The sequence below is a fragment of the Pseudochaenichthys georgianus genome, chromosome 6, assembly GCF_902827115.2.
Source record: "Pseudochaenichthys georgianus chromosome 6, fPseGeo1.2, whole genome shotgun sequence".
NCBI classification, from domain to species: Eukaryota; Metazoa; Chordata; class Actinopteri; order Perciformes; family Channichthyidae; genus Pseudochaenichthys; species Pseudochaenichthys georgianus.
This window is the reverse complement of record NC_047508.1, coordinates 28,930,177-28,946,054: the sequence shown is the minus strand read 5'-3', so window position 1 is coordinate 28,946,054 and position 15,878 is coordinate 28,930,177. Positions and strand designations below refer to the sequence as shown.

Sequence of the window (15,878 nt, the reverse complement as noted above, 5' to 3'; positions counted from 1 at the left end):
AGCCCCTCACTGTGCTGTTAATGATCATACTAATGTCCCCCTGCTGCGACCCGGCTGCAGCTAGCCGTGCTGCTCTCACAATTTCTCTCCGCTCTGAGGCAATGAATTGATTAAGGGCTGATACCAAATGTGGTCCTACGTTTGCTGATACGTGAAGCGTACGTTTGAAATGCACCTCTAAGAGCTCTCCATTTGTTTAAGAGGGACAGGCGGACAGCAGTCTTCAAGGGAGATGTGTGATTTGCAGACTCAGGCTCATTGACTTAATGTGATTGAGCAGCAGACTCTAATTTGATGCATGTTTAACCCGGCTCCCTCTTCTTACTCCCAGCATCCTCCTTTAATCCAGCTCGACCATATCTTTCACTCTAAATATTTACAACCTCACTCCCCTGATTTATAAGGGCTCTGCCAACAGCCCAGAGAGTAGAAAAGCTGCTTGTTAATCATAACAAAAATATGCAGAGCACACCGAAACTAGGGTTATTCTTAGGTGCTTTTTACACCTCTGAAAACAGCGTGTTTGAAGGACTCTCTGCATATCTAATGCTCTGCTTCACATGTTCCAGGTGTCCTTGGTACTGTCAGCTCTGCAGGCAGGGAACAAAGGCACCCAGGCCTGCATCACAGCAGCCTGCGCTGTTTCTGGCATCATCGCTGACCTAGACACCACCATCATGTTCGCCTCAGCTGGAACACTGAGCCCTGAGAATGAAGAGTCTTTTGCTGACCACAGGTGCAACGACCTTGACCAACACACAATGTTAAACGAAAGTCTCTAAAAATAGAAAAAGTTGATGAGGTTGAAAAGGAAATGTTAACGTGTTCTGAGAAAAGGGGTAATATAAAATGTTATACTAAGATTTCAGTTGTTAAGTATTTACATTGTAACCTCAGAGCTCCATTTTCCTTTTGATGACTCACTGAGCAGAAATGCAGTTTGTCAATAAAGCCCAATATCCGGATGCTCTTTACGTAATGAATGAACATTTAAAAATAAAAATGTTGAACACACTTTCTTTTACAAAAACAACAGCTTCCTGGCGTGTTGCCGGTACTTGAGTGTGACTGTGCAGCAGATTGTGACACAATGTGTCCCTCAGGGAGAGCATCTTGAAGACAGCCAAGGCGCTGGTGGAGGACACCAAGCTGCTGGTGGCTGGAGCCGCGTCCAGCCAGGAGAAACTGGCCCAGGCGGCCCAGTCCTCTGCCAAGACCATCACCCAGCTCACTGAGGTGGTCAAACTGGGAGCCACCAGCATGGGCTCTGAGGACCCAGAGACACAGGTGAGGAACAAATAAAACATTATTGTTATTTTCTAACAAAAATCACTTGTTTGGCCGTCATTGAGACTATTCATGGTGACACAAGCTATGCCTTTTGTTTTTGGAAACACTGGAACAAATGTCTGTAGGTGTTGGATTCATTGTGTTCATTGTAAATATGGTCCTGAAATTAAGTTACATTTGATACAATAATTACTTTGGTGACAATTTCTATGACACCTGATACATACTTTAATATCTTCACTTCATTATCTATAGTTCAGCTTTTATCCACAAAAGTGTATCTTTCAGTAACTTTATGAGAGAATTAAGCCTTGTATAATAAGCACTGTATAATCATAGTTATAAAAACTAATATATTATTCATAATGCTTTTAACAATCATTTTATAATTATTAAGACAGTGTTACTTAAATGTTATCCTAATACTTTCATAATCGCCGGTCACCAGGATTTTCTTATTGCATTATAGTCATGGGCATCCTAGGAAGTTTGACCATTACTTTTACACTAAGCTAAACAGTGCTTTCTATTGTAACACATTATCACTATACTGTTATATTGTATTATTCATTTAGAATGCATTTAATTTATCTGTCTCCACACCCAGCATTAGATTCATTTGTAATTGCAGTTTCATGTGATACCCATTGTGTCTCCTCCGTGTGTATGCCTGTATCTCTGCCCTTCACCACTGTAAGTCTGAAGTATCATGGCGAGGTGGCAGTGATGAGGGCAGCGGTGTTAAATCCTCTCCCCTGGGTCCTACTGATAAACCTGTACCCTCTCCATTATTGATTCCCGCTCTATCTCCTCAGGTGGTTCTGATAAACGCGGTGCGAGATGTGGCCAAGGCCCTGGCCGAACTCATCAGTGCCACCAAGTGTGCCGCGGGCAAGCCAGCTGACGACCCGTCCATGTATCAGCTGAAGAGCGCTGCCAAGGTAAAGGAATAATCTGCTTTAACAAATGACTGTCATATCTGGTTTAGCTGTGTATTGATTTCAGCAATGTCTCCATTTTAATATTCAGCGTATGCCTCCTCACTGAGAGGATACTGCATACACTGTAGATATGTGATATAGAAATGCTCTCTTTTTGTATTACTGATTTGTTTATTTTGATGTATCTGGTAGCACAAAGTACGGCTTTTTCAAAAGAACTATATGACAGTCCTTGAAGGTTTGCAAGACATTCCATGTCTCTGTCTTATCTGCATGTAGCACTGGACCCATCACTATAAATCTACATTGTTTTCATGCATCTGTGTGCGTGAGATAGAAAGTGAGTTTGCTTTATTGAAAAGGAACTGTAAACACAAGAGTCCATATATTGTGTCTGTAGAGACGCTAGTCCTTTATGAATCAGCTTGACTGTCAAAACCTGATCCAAGTGATGCTTCAAGGATAGTCAGCCCAACCATTTTGTTTGTCATGTCGAGTCAGTATTATTTACATAGCTAAAAAACAAAGACTTCTTTCTCAGAGTGTTTTACAATCTGGTCAAGACATGTTATATTATTATACCCCACATAAATACCTTAAAGGTTAAACAAAACTAGATAAAAGGAACACATGGGAACGATTTCTCCTTAAGAAAAATATGTGATTAGTAGTGATAGAAATAGCAGCAGTTGAATAAAGAAAAAGCAACAATTTAAGTTAAGAAGTGCTAGTAGTTAAATTAAGAAATACACAAATTGTAATATAAGATAATATAAAGCTTATGGACAGATACACAGTATGTGTAATGTTTGTTTTAAGGACACTGAAGAGAAGAAAAGATGTTTAGCAACTATAGGTGCTGCAAGATAATCTGGACTATACATTCATTAGAAAGTAGAGAGTGGTCATTTGACTCTCAATCATCATGACTACAGTCACAGCTGCCAACTGCTGTAGAGGAGAGCAGACATTTTGCACACGACCAGCTGCGGCCACTTGAATAGAGAAACAGATATCAAAGTGTCTAACCAGTGACAGCGCCTCACATACGTCTGCACCAAAGATATGCTAGTGTTCTGCAAACTTCCTCAAGTTATGTATTTATTGTTCTCACAACTATCATCCCAACACAGCATGTAACTCCAACTGTTGCATGGGGTTTCTGGTGTTTTCTCATCTAAATGGAAAAAGGGCCACCCATGGACCTGGCTATGTTGACAGATTGTTTCTGTTCCTCCAACATATGGTGACCTCCAAATGGGACCCTCTTAAACTCCTGCAGATCATGTTGCTCAAATTCCTAACCTAATAATGTACACTCTGCTGAATGCTGCACTGACAGGCCAGAATGTGTCACCATGAATACAATTTCCGTTATTTTTTCCATTGTAGTCACCATTGAATCATCTGAATTACAAGAAGTAAATCCTCCTCCTTTTAATTTGTAAATACAGACCTCAGGCCTCTGTTTCTTCAGCAGCTGTTGTCTTTAATTTTCATCAGAAAAGCACCTTCAACGCATGTAACCATTATTCACTGTAATGAAATCAGTGAAGGGAAAAAAACAATCTTGTAATGTGACGTTTTACAGCTGAGGATAAAGAGCTCCGCCTCCTGGTCTGATGATGAGCCTCCTCATGTCTCCCTTTCTTTGACAGGTGATGGTGACCAACGTGACGTCTCTTTTAAAAACGGTGAAGGCAGTGGAGGATGAGGCGACTCGCGGGACGAGGGCACTGGAGGCCACCATTGAGTGCATCAAACAGGAGCTGACAGTAAGAGCCTCTCACAGGCCCAACCTCTTCTTTATATGCAACTGATGAGACACGGGCTCTTTGCAAAGCTGGCTCAAAGAGGGTCAGAGATATCTGTGTCTTTTATTCAGAACGCAACAGGGGAGCTTTTTGTTACTTTTCCTTTATTATCTGTCCAGCGCCGTTCCTCTCAGCCCCTGCAGGTTTTACAGCTCTTATCAGGGTCTGGCTAGCAGGCCAGACCCATTGTTTTTTGTAATTTAGTGCTAATCCTTATCGGAGGATACCCAGCCTGAGAGGAGGCTAAACTCCAGCCTAATTCAACACAGTCTACCTAAGTACTAATGACACATTTCCCTATTTATGCATCCAATCTGCCTCTCTGATTTCCTACTTTATAATAATGTGCTCACGTAGAATTTTCCCATCTATATTAATATATCTGAGCTCCTGTCATGCCTTTATCCAACTACCTGTGTCCTCCGGGTCTTCATCATGCCAGGTGTTCCAGTCCAAGGACATCCCAGAGAAGTCCACCACACCTGAGGAGTTTATCCGCATGACAAAGGGCATCACCATAGCAACGGCCAAGGCAGTGGCTGCAGGCAACTCGGCTCAGCAGGAGGACGTGATCGCCACGGCCAACCTGAGCCGCAAAGCCATCTCCGATATGCTGTCTACCTGCAAGGTGCTAATCCCCCCCACCTGGCCAGAGCAGGCACTGGGCTGCCAGCAAACACGTGAACCCAGAGAGGACGTTAGAGTTTATGGCTGCTCTCGCTGGCAGTGAGTCACTTTCCAACATGTTGCAGCAGAGCAGCATTTAGGATGTCCTTCAGTGACAGTAGAGCACTTACAGAGAAACACAGAAGCACTATGGCATTGAAGGATCAATATATAACAAACAAATTAGTCAAGAGTATTTAGTTTTTTAATAGCTGTTATGATTGGCACTAGATTAGGTGCATATTCCACACCTTAATAAGCACATATTTTCATATCAGTGTGCCTTTTTTTATTCTATAAACAACATTGTTTCTCCCCCTTCCAGCAAGCGGCTTGCCACCCAGAAGTGGGCGAGGACTTGAGGATCAAGGCCCTCCAGTACGGCTCTGAGTGCACATCCGGATACATCAACCTTCTGGAGCAAGTCCTACAGGTGAGAATGAGACGTGTGTGTGTGTGTGTGTGTGTGTGTGTGTGTGTGTGTGTGTGTGTGTGTGTGTGTGTGTGTGTGTGTGTGTGTGTGTGTGTGTGTGTGTGTGTGTGTGTGTGTGTGTGTGTGTGTGTGTGTGTGTGTGTGTGTGTGTGTGTGTGTGTGTGTGTGTGTGTGTGTGTGTGTGTGTGTGTGTGTGTGTGTGTGTGTGTGTGTGTGTGTGTGTGTGTTGATATCTAGTATTACCCAGTGAGGTTTCACAGGTGTTATCTGCAGGATTCAATTATATGATGCTTGAGAAAGGTTGTATGGGTTTCGTCAGCATTTTTTTGCTTTTTCTTTTACAAATTCCACAAAAAAACAACAATGTATCTGATGCCTTCTGGGCCATAGAACTCACATTATTGTTTAAATAAAACAAACACAAAGCGCTGTACATGAGCCATACTGCACTGTGTAATTTGTTATTCACTATGAAGAACTTGTAGTTCATTTTGAATCAAACCTGCAAATCAATCCTGGTGATGTAAATACCCACACAAATGCACTCAATTGTTTGAATAATGTTTACTTAAAATCACACTGCCCAGCTGTTCAAAAAGATGGATATTGAGTGTCACCGTCAGGGAAAGAAAGTCTTACCCACTGTTATTTGGTCTTTTCTTGAGGCTTGTTGTCAACTCCATTGGCTCCCCGTTAAATACTGCATAGAGTGTTGCTCCTCACCTTCAAGGCCCTTCACACTCTTGCACCTCCATATCTCTCTGAACTCCTTCACACCTACACTCCCTCTCGTGCCCTCCGATCCTCCTCTGCCTTCCAACTCACTGTACCTTCTGCCCGCCGGACCACCATGGGGTCAAGAGCCTTCAGCCACTCTGCCCCCCGTCTCTGGAACTCTCTCCCACAAGACATCCGCAATATGGACTCACTCTCAACCTTCAAATCCAGCCTGAAAACACACCTTTTTAAACTGGCATATTCAATATCTTAATAATTTTTCTAAACTTGTATTCTAAGTCTTGTATTACTGTGTGATCTTCTTTGTTGCTTGTTTTTAATTATGCTCCAATCAAGGTGTCCTTGATATCAAAACAATAGTTGGGACGGGTGGCGCAGTGGTCTGTGCATCTGATCATCAGATCAAGGGGGAGTCCTGGGGAACTCCAGTTCGAAACCTGCTCCTGCCGCCACTGCGTCAGGCCGTTGTGTCCTTGAGCAAGTCACTTCACCCGGATTTGCTCTTGTGGGTATTGTCCACAGTACATGACAATATCAATGTGTACTTGTAAAAGCGCCTCGATGACTTCGAGGCGTGAAGATGGACGGTGTGGCGCAGTGCGCTGTGCAATGATCATCAGATCAAGGGGTGAAACCCGCCGCTGCTGCGTCTGTAAAGCCGTTGTGTCCTTGGGCAAGACACTTCACCTGAACTTGCTCCTGTGGGTATTGTCCACAGTGACCATTGCATGTATAAATAAATATGTGTAATGTGTAAAGCGCTTTGAGCACTGGAAAAGTGCTATAATAAATGTAAGGAAGTATTATTATTATTAATAGTATAATGCCACCATTATGCTCAAAGTATGGTCTCATGAACAATTGCCAGCCATTAACAAATGAACTGAACACATTATTTCCACATCACACATCGGTCCATAGCAACATTCATTACAGAAATACGCCTACAGAAGATCTGATTAATCGTTGAAGAACATTGTGACATTAATCTAAATATCAATCAGTAACACTTGTTTTCATTCCTTAGTTCACTTCATAATATAATAACACTCCCCATATTTTTATTTTAAGACAAATGTATTGCCATGTAACAGTTTCTAATGTAAGTGTTAAGTAACTTTCTTAATTATCTCACTTCAATAATTAGTAAATACTGTAGTACATCAAGTTGACTCTGGCAGAGCATTAGCTTCTTAAAGTACCTTGTGATATAGTTAGTGATTTATCATAAAGAGTGTGCTGTTGCTTCATTGCCAATAATAAGGGTTGCTAAAAATATATTTTAATAACATTTCTGGAAAAATAACAAAACGGATGTACTTGTTTTTCCCAGCTATCACCGGCAGTCATTTCAATGTTAGAAATAGAGTATATATAACAATACATGTACGCATCCCTCTCATATGTTCAGGTGCTGCACAAGCCCATACCAGAGCAGAAACAGCAGCTAGCCTTACACTCGAAGCATGTTGCAGCGAGTGTGACAGAGCTCGTCCACACAGCTGAGGCCATGAAAGGTGAGGCCACACATTCTGTCACACACTCTTACACAATGCACACTAACAAAAGTTAGGCTTAACAACCCTTATTTGAAGCGAGAGGATTTCGATTAGAGGCCTATTCAATTTGATAAAATGAAAACATGACAGGATTGTGGCGATGTTAGAGATTAGTCAAAGGAGTCCTAAACCTCTTGTGCATGAATGATATTATAGTATTATTGAGCAAAGCCAGCAAACCTGTCTGTGTCAATAATAAAGATAGGTCACTTCACAATATTGAAATCGCAGCATAGAGAGATTGCTTTGAAAATTGCTCCAAATGAAGCTGTGTAGGATGGTTATTACACCGAGTGTTTCCTATGGAAGCTGCACTGCTGCATCTGACAGGAGTAATAGATTGTGTTTGGATGAGAATTAGATTTCAGCGTATAGCCCGGGACCCAGCGGGGCTATCCACTTCACCTCTCTAATGTCCCATGTGCTCTCTCCCTCTCTCTCCCTTGCTGCCTCAGATGGAGGTAAGTGGGATATGGTGTGTTTTCTTCATCCAGATCACCTTTCATACACTCAGAAGGGGGTAGCAGAGTAGACGGCCTGGGGGGTAGGGGTGCAGAACAGATTTCCCCAGAGCTCAACGTAATCTGTGAAAACATCGTTCCATCTGCCTTACCAAGCTGTTCCCAAACAGCTCCGCTTTATGGGCATTTAAAAACCTATAAAAAGACAATGATCCATCAAATGTGAATTTCTTTTAACTTTTAGTTTACCTTATTTGATTTTTAGCCATTACTGTCATTCTGCAAACAATTGTGTGCAATACTCATGAGCTTTGCTGCAGTTGAAGTAGGTGGAGATTGAGCATCTCTGTGAGGCCTGGATTGTGTGGATGAGTTATTATTGGGGAATAGTTTTGTTCCATAAAAAGTGTTGGTGTTGATTCTGTGAGCCTGTTCCAAAAAGAAAAAGCATGTGATGAACAAGGTCTGGGTATGTGTCGACCCCTTTCAGGCTCAGAGTATGTGGACCCCCAGGACCCCACTGTCATCGCTGAGACTGAGCTCCTTGGAGCAGCAGCGTCCATTGAAGCTGCAGCCAAGAAACTAGAGCAGCTGAAACCAAGAGCCAAGCCTAAGGTATAAGTGCCCCTCTCCACCCTTCCCACCCACACAAACCCACACACAGGTTTTTGCCATTAACCAGCAGAGGAAGATGTGGGCCGAAGGTAGGAAAAGGTGACTCTGACTTTGAAGTGGAGTCATGTTTTTCAGTGACTGAGCTGCTATCTCGATGTCATTAGCGGAGAAAAAGCCTTTCTTCTTCACACATCCCATGTTGACTCAGACAGCTGGTCCAGTGAGCTAACGTATGATGCTTGGAAAACATTCTTCAAAGGCACTTTTGGACATTATTTTGAGTTGTGTTGCCAGGAGACGCAATTACACTGCTGGGTCTTCAAGCTTATTTTGGAAAGAGTTCAAATGTGTGATGAATTGTTGTGACCCTTTCTGGAAGATAGGGTCTCTGTCTTATTGAACCCATTTCCTTTGTTTTATTGCAGTGTTCCTCATATCTGAACTAAAATGAGGGAGGCTTTTTCAGCCTTTTCTCATCTCCCCACCCCCCATGCTGCACTTTTGGCTAAATAACTTTAGAGCATGATGAATAGAGACAATAAGGAAAAAATGCGAGGTGGTTGTGATAGTGCTTTTGGAAAATGAAATGACATTTAGAATGTGTTTGTGTTCTACTGCATGATTGTGTTGTTTGTTTATCTGTCTCTGGAGACTGGATAGTTGGATCCTTCTGTGCCTGTAGTGATTTCCCCCTTTTCTATACCTCTTCCTGTACACAGACTATATTTAGGTTACCCCACTTTAAATAAAGCCCATATAATGCTGTGTCTCAGACTATAATTCCACAGACACAGACGGCATCGATAAGGACCTTTGTGTTTATGAAAGGGGATTAGTGAGTGAAAGGCTTTGCCCCCTTTTTGGATGTCAGTGTCTCCCTCTAGTGGACTAAAAGTATACAAGCTTTATCAAAAAACATTTAAATGAGGAATACCACTTAATTTTACTTTCATTATACGTTGATGCTAGAACAGTTACATTTGTATTTAGGAACATGCATTCCTATTATCTATAAACTATTTTAAATAATTGTGCTTCCATAATCTGTTTTCAAACACTGTGCACATACCCGACTCCATTGAAAGAAAAACACAGAACACCAGAGTTGCTGGTCTGCCGCTGACTTGATCCATTAATTTGTCAGAACTAACCAAATAAACTAAACAAATTAAATAAACTCATTATGGATAAGAACCCAATACAACCCTAATTTAAACAATCCAGGTTTTACCTTTAAACCAACCCTTGTCTGTAAAACAGTTAATCACGTTGTTGTTGGTCTGCTTGTAATCTTCTTCCTCCTCCTCTTCACTCCCTCTCCTGTCTGCTCCTTCATCCCTCCCCACCCTACATGGGGGGAGGGCTCTTGTTCTCCCAGCATGCTCACTCGCCCTGCCTCCCCCTCCCTCTCTGAGCCGTTGTAGACCTGGAAGCCTTCTCTGCAGGGCTCTGTCTGATATGTTTGATATATTAGGTTGTTATTCAGTCCAACTATATATCAAACATATTCCTACAGTGTCCCGCCCTGTCTCCAGCCACGTGTGCCTTATGTGTTTATGGAGGTCAATCACATGCTGCTGACTGCTGAGGCAAACATTTGTCTCTGAACTGATGCACTGTGATTTTTTTAAATGGTGTTTAGATCAGGTTTGGGAAATAGGAAGGCATGCTGGATGGTGTTTTTTGTAGAAGATAGAGTTAAACAGTTATGCTCAAGGAAATAGCTGCCATTGTGGAAACTGAGGTCATGCACTCATTACTTTAAAGTGTTAGGAAACTGGAAAAGTGTTACATACTACAAGAAAATAAATATCTGGTGGATATTCCATGTACTACTTTTTATATTCTCCGTATACAAATTATACTTATTTAAAAATAATTGAAAATGAATACATATTCCCCCGCAATAACTGTATTCCTAACACAGTGTATGGCTTATAAAAAGCATTTAGTTAATGCCTGTAAATAAAAAATAATTATAATAATGTAAATATCTTTTTTTCATGATCAGAATATTTATAAGATACTGGTTATGGCCCATGTTGACTTGGTGACACACTGATTTTATTTATTTACTGCAGGATAATTGTCTAAATTATTGTGTTTTACTTTCAGCAGGCGGATGAAACGCTGGACTTTGAGGAACAGATCTTAGAAGCAGCAAAGTCCATCGCAGCAGCGACTAGCGCTCTTGTTAAATCTGCATCGGCAGCTCAAAGAGAACTGGTGGCACAAGGAAAGGTCAGTCAACATGCCTACTCAGACACTCAGCTCAGATGTGAAGAATATATAATAATATAAAACAACATGTCATTTATGTTCTTTATCCAATATCAAACTCAGGTTGGATCCATTCTTGCCAATGCAGTGGATGACGGCCAGTGGTCACAGGGTCTCATATCCGCTGTAAGTTGCCTTGTACACATTAACAAATGTCGGTAATAACTTTATAATTTTACCAAGATAAAAGGTCACCTATTATGCAAAATCCACTTGTTCCTGTCTTTTATACATAAACGTGTGTCCTGTCCTGATACATTTATATAAAAAGCTGTCTGAAAATGAGCTGATCAGATTTTGGCCACTTTATGATGTCATAAGGATGTTTTGGCTTGTGTAACCATTAGCCAATCACCAACCAAGGTAACCCCCCCAACCTTACCACCTGAATCTCCTCCTAGAGCACCATTGTGTTCTTTTTAACCAAATATCTCTCAGAGGGGCGTGGGGAGGGGCTCCTTATTTTCATCTAAGTAACAGACAGAGAATCAGCACTTTTGAAACAGAGGGGATTATAGCATGCTACAATGCACGATCTGTTTGATATTTCCAGGCCAAACACTTAAGAGACATGTTTTGTATATGTCTGAGACCTATAATAAAGTAATGAAAAACAGTATAATAAATTAAATGTAAACCCAACCAAAGAGCATGTGTGAATGTGTTGCTCGCTGTAGGCTCGTATGGTAGCCGCAGCCACCAGCAACCTGTGTGAGGCCGCTAACGCCTCGGTTCAGGGCCACGCCAGCGAGGAGAAGCTCATCTGCTCCGCCAAGCAGGTCGCCGCCTCCACGGCTCAGCTGCTGGTGGCCTGCAAGGTGAAGGCCAACCAGGACTCTGAGGCCATGAGGAGGCTACAGGTAACGCTGAAACACAGTCTTAATTTGTCCATGGTAATTGTTTGCATATGGATTGTGTGAATGGCATTCTAACTTTGAGATGATCTGTTTGAAGGCTGCTGGCAACGCAGTGAAGCGAGCTTCAGACAATCTGGTGAAGGCGGCTCAGAAAGTAGCTTTTGACAAGACTGAAGATAACAGTGTGGTGGTAAAGACCAAATTCGTCGGAGGCATAGCTCAGGTGAGACACAACCCTGAAAAATGTGCGTGTGAAATCATTCCCATTCTGCGGTTTGCCCTTTTCACTGCGTGTTTGCACCTCTCACTGACGTGCCAAAATGCCACAGTCGTTTCTCTGAGCTTGTGATGAGCTGCTGCAGATAAACAGCCCGTCAGCTTCATTTCAAAGCTGTTTACCAGGTTTACCAGAGACCCACAGCTGCAAAACATCACATCCTTTGAAGACTACTAGCTTTCTTTTCATCTTTGCAAAAATGTGAAAGTAATTGAAAAGTGAGTGTCTCTTAAAACACCAGGGTGCCACAGGAAGCTTTACTTATCATCTTGATTGATTATGTTCTGTTTCACTCATTGGGGCACACCAGCTGGGCATCATATTGATGTCTGATGACTGTCTCACTGTGGGGAGCATTGGACCATGTTGTCTCTTAATAGATTCCGATTGACCATTTATTATAATTTTTAGATGGCCAAAATGATAACACAAATATTCATTATTTTCATAGCTGTATACCCTGATGTTTACAATCCAGACTACTATTAATTTGATCAAAACAGTTATCTAATGAATTACCCTTTAGGCATAAATAAAAACAACATAAAAACAACTGCTAAACCAACAATATAATACATACAGTCCAAAGTGTTTGTGTTTAATGCTTCTCTAATCATGCATCACAACCAATCGTCTTCACTCATGTAAACGAATAGACTTTAAAGTGAATGTTTGTTCATTTATCTCTAATGAGCGTGCAGTTAAAAGGCTGTACAGTGTGAGCTGAGCGCTGTGCAGCTTTTACTCTTCAATACGAAGCTATCCACATGAATGGGATTATGATGAGTGGAAGGAACATTCTCCTGTCAGCTGTTCCCGCTCTCCTCAGATCATTGCGGCTCAGGAGGAGATGCTGAGGAAGGAGCGAGAGCTGGAGGAGGCCCGGAAGAAGCTGGCTCAGATCCGACAGCAGCAGTACAAGTTCCTGCCCAGCGAGCTGAGGGAGGATGAGGGCTGATTGGCAGAGGCGGTGAGCGCCGCACTGATGACACCCTCCTGTCATGGGGAGACGATGCCGATGTACGATTGGCTGCTTTGCTCTCATATAACCGAGAAATATACAGCACTTGAAACAGGCCTGTTTGGTGAGAAAAACAAGTGCCTGTGCTCTGTAGTGTTTTTTTGTGTGTGTGTGTGTGTGTGTGTGTGTGTGTGTGTGTGTGTGTGTGTGTGTGTGTGTGTGTGTGTGTGTGTGTGTGTGTGTGTGTGTGTGTGTGTGTGTGTGTGTGTGTGTGTGTGTGTGTGTGTGTGTGTGTGTGTGTGTGTGTGTGTGTGTGTGTGTGTGCGCGTGTGTGCATTGTGTATGTGTATGTGCGTGTGTGACGTGTGTATGTATTAGTCAGTGAACAGCATTGGCATTCAGAGTTCAATTAAAGAGAAGGTTGTTACAGTTGCCACTATAAGCAAGTGGAGAGTATGATGAAGTTGTATGATAAACGTATCATTGCTTTGTGAGTGTTGCTGCATCATGAGCATTAACGACTGTTACAATCATACATCGAAGATGTAACCAATGCAGAAATTCTCTATAATCACTGAATGTTATGTACTTGTTGAAGGTTTTGAGCAAATAGAAATGAAATTCTCTGCAACTGGTAGAAGAAACCTAAGGGTCCATAGTTTGTATTCTAAATGTAAAAACCTTGAGGGGTTCACAGAAAGGCAGGAGGGGGATGCCTCAGTTCACCACTGGCTTGCATGCAGCATAATGTCTATACATATCAATGAAGCTACTAACCAATAGAGTAGTATGGAGCGGAAAGGCACTTGTGTTTTACTAATAAAAATGTGAATATGCGGTTTGCTGTTAAAGTAGCAAATCTTTAGAAAGAAAGGATTTGAGGGGTTCTCATGGATTAAATAAGAAAAATACAGACAACTGGCCAACACTAGCTACTATATAAAGATATTTATTCTTGGCAGATTTTTTCTTAAAGAGCAGACAAGAGAATCTGGAATATATGTGACCTAATATGACATGCTTATGTAAATCATGTCACTTAGTTCATCTTCCCTAACATACACAGAGCTGTGTAAGGAATATATGTTTACATTGTCCATCATATTTTTTCTCTCTTGTCTCCATGTTTTGATTCCTCTTCTATTAACACAGGCCAGATTTAGTTTGTGTACCCACTGTACTATACACACACTCACACAGATAGTATTCTCCCCAGTCACTGCCCTGTCATTGTAAAGGCATTTTCACTATAGACTGACTGTCTACAGCAATACATTACACTGAATATCCTGGCGAGATAGTAATGAGAGTCTGCGCTGTTATTGGTTGTAAGATTGGTTATGTGCAATGATATTTGGCATTGGGCTCTTGAATGAAACGAGCATACGTTATGCACTGAAGTTGCTCATAAACATACGCACTGAAGATGACAATTTAAAGCTTCCATTATATTAAATGTAGGACATTCTCCTTGCAAAGTAGAAGGAAATGGCTTCAAGCGCTGAAAGAGGAAAGTCATTCAATGCTTTTTTTTCTTAGTATATTAATGTATAATATATTGGACATTTTAAGCAGTTTATCTCCTCAGTCCATAATAGTGTCTGGACTGCATTGTGTACTAGTGCCTTACTTAGAGTCTGCGCTGCGAGCAGCTGAAGATCAGGCTGAGTGGGAGCCTGAGCCTTGTCCTCTCTGGATCAGAACAATATGCCAGTCTAATCCCCATCGGGGTCTTAAGAAACTACCACCTAGTCCTTTGCCATACAATACAATGCCTTGGCTGGTGGCCTACTTGCCTACAACATTACAATGCTGATATAAAAGGGCATCTGTGGATACATTAGGATTTAGAGATCATGTTGGAAGACTAACACTAGACTGCATTCCATGAGCATGTGGCAATTTGTGTTTGAAGTCGAGAAATTGTTGAAATCATATGCCAAGTTCCTCTCAAATGTTGGACTTAATAACGTCCTTGTTTCATTGTCTAACCACTATTAAAGATTATGTTTTTATCAGTAAATGTAAGAGTTACCCTGAAATATATTGTCTTACTGATTTGTCCGAGTATTAACGGAAATAGAAAAAAAGTTACTAGCTCTGTAATGAATAGGTGTTGTGCTTTCTTTAACAGACTGCATTAGTTTCATGTTTTGATGCTGTATGTATAATATTTATCTGGTCACAAAAGTATTTTTTGTATTCACGAAAAAAATAAAGAGTTTGAAACAACCAGTACCGTCAATACTATTTTGTCCTTTTTCACATCATCCTATGTATTTGACAGAGATGTCTACTAGGAAATAAAGTCACCCTGCATTCTTTCCAGCAGATGTCAGTATTATCCTTCACAGTTCGGTCAGTGGATGTTTGGAGAAATACAGTATGTTCTAGTGGAAGGATTGGCAAAGTTAGCCAGACCAAATATGGACATAGTGGATGTGCTTTTTTTCTCCCGGTTCACAGACCAGACCCTCAAGTATGCAGTGATTCCCATGTAGATGTTTTGGTCGAGAATGAGAGTTCACATTCATTTTGCACTCTGGGTTTCACAGTTACACCTCTAAAACTCGCTGTTTAGAGGTAACCTGATGATGACATCTTGTTAGTCTGCTTTTGGTGACTTGAACTTAAGCCTGGTTTTATCCTCAGTTAATACAAAACATATTTAACTCTGAACTCTGTCAGCAGCATATGAGGGCAGAGTGTGTAAAAGTGTGGTTGTAGGTGGCCAGCACAATACACTGATTCGTCTTAATGAACACCATATTTGGCTGTTTTAGTGTTTTGGTCTCGTGCAAGGCCAGGACACACAGTGGAGAGGGGAAACTGAAGCCATGTGTTTAACTGGGAGTGCTCTTTACTACTCACCCTCTCTGCCTCCCTTCAGTCGTTAGGACCAGAAGGATGTTTGTCTGGTTAGCTTTGGCATTTATGTACGGTAGAGCTATCAAAACCTGAGATGAATGAATTAAACAGAGATGTG

General features: G+C 41.6%; 1 protein-coding gene across 5 annotated transcripts in view; it reads left to right on the top strand.

Moving 5' to 3' along the window:
- tln2b (talin 2b) overlaps window positions 1-15,137 on the top strand; it is a 91,899-nt gene extending 76,762 nt beyond the window's left edge. For 4 of the 5 annotated variants that reach the window (XM_034085356.2, XM_071203510.1, XM_071203512.1 and 1 more), the window contains exons 45-57: window positions 570-736; window positions 1,104-1,287; window positions 2,106-2,231; window positions 3,890-4,006; window positions 4,488-4,673; window positions 5,037-5,144; window positions 7,294-7,399; window positions 8,393-8,517; window positions 10,633-10,758; window positions 10,861-10,923; window positions 11,475-11,657; window positions 11,752-11,877; window positions 12,761-15,137. In XM_034085356.2, coding sequence (XP_033941247.1) covers window positions 570-736; window positions 1,104-1,287; window positions 2,106-2,231; window positions 3,890-4,006; window positions 4,488-4,673; window positions 5,037-5,144; window positions 7,294-7,399; window positions 8,393-8,517; window positions 10,633-10,758; window positions 10,861-10,923; window positions 11,475-11,657; window positions 11,752-11,877; window positions 12,761-12,889 — 1,746 coding nt within the window. In that variant the 3' untranslated portion in view covers window positions 12,890-15,137. The remainder of the gene's footprint in view (window positions 1-569; window positions 737-1,103; window positions 1,288-2,105; window positions 2,232-3,889; window positions 4,007-4,487; window positions 4,674-5,036; window positions 5,145-7,293; window positions 7,400-8,392; window positions 8,518-10,632; window positions 10,759-10,860; window positions 10,924-11,474; window positions 11,658-11,751; window positions 11,878-12,760) is intronic. The other variant, XM_071203513.1, reaches the window with a different exon arrangement.
- The last annotated feature ends 741 nt before the right edge of the window (window positions 15,138-15,878 follow it).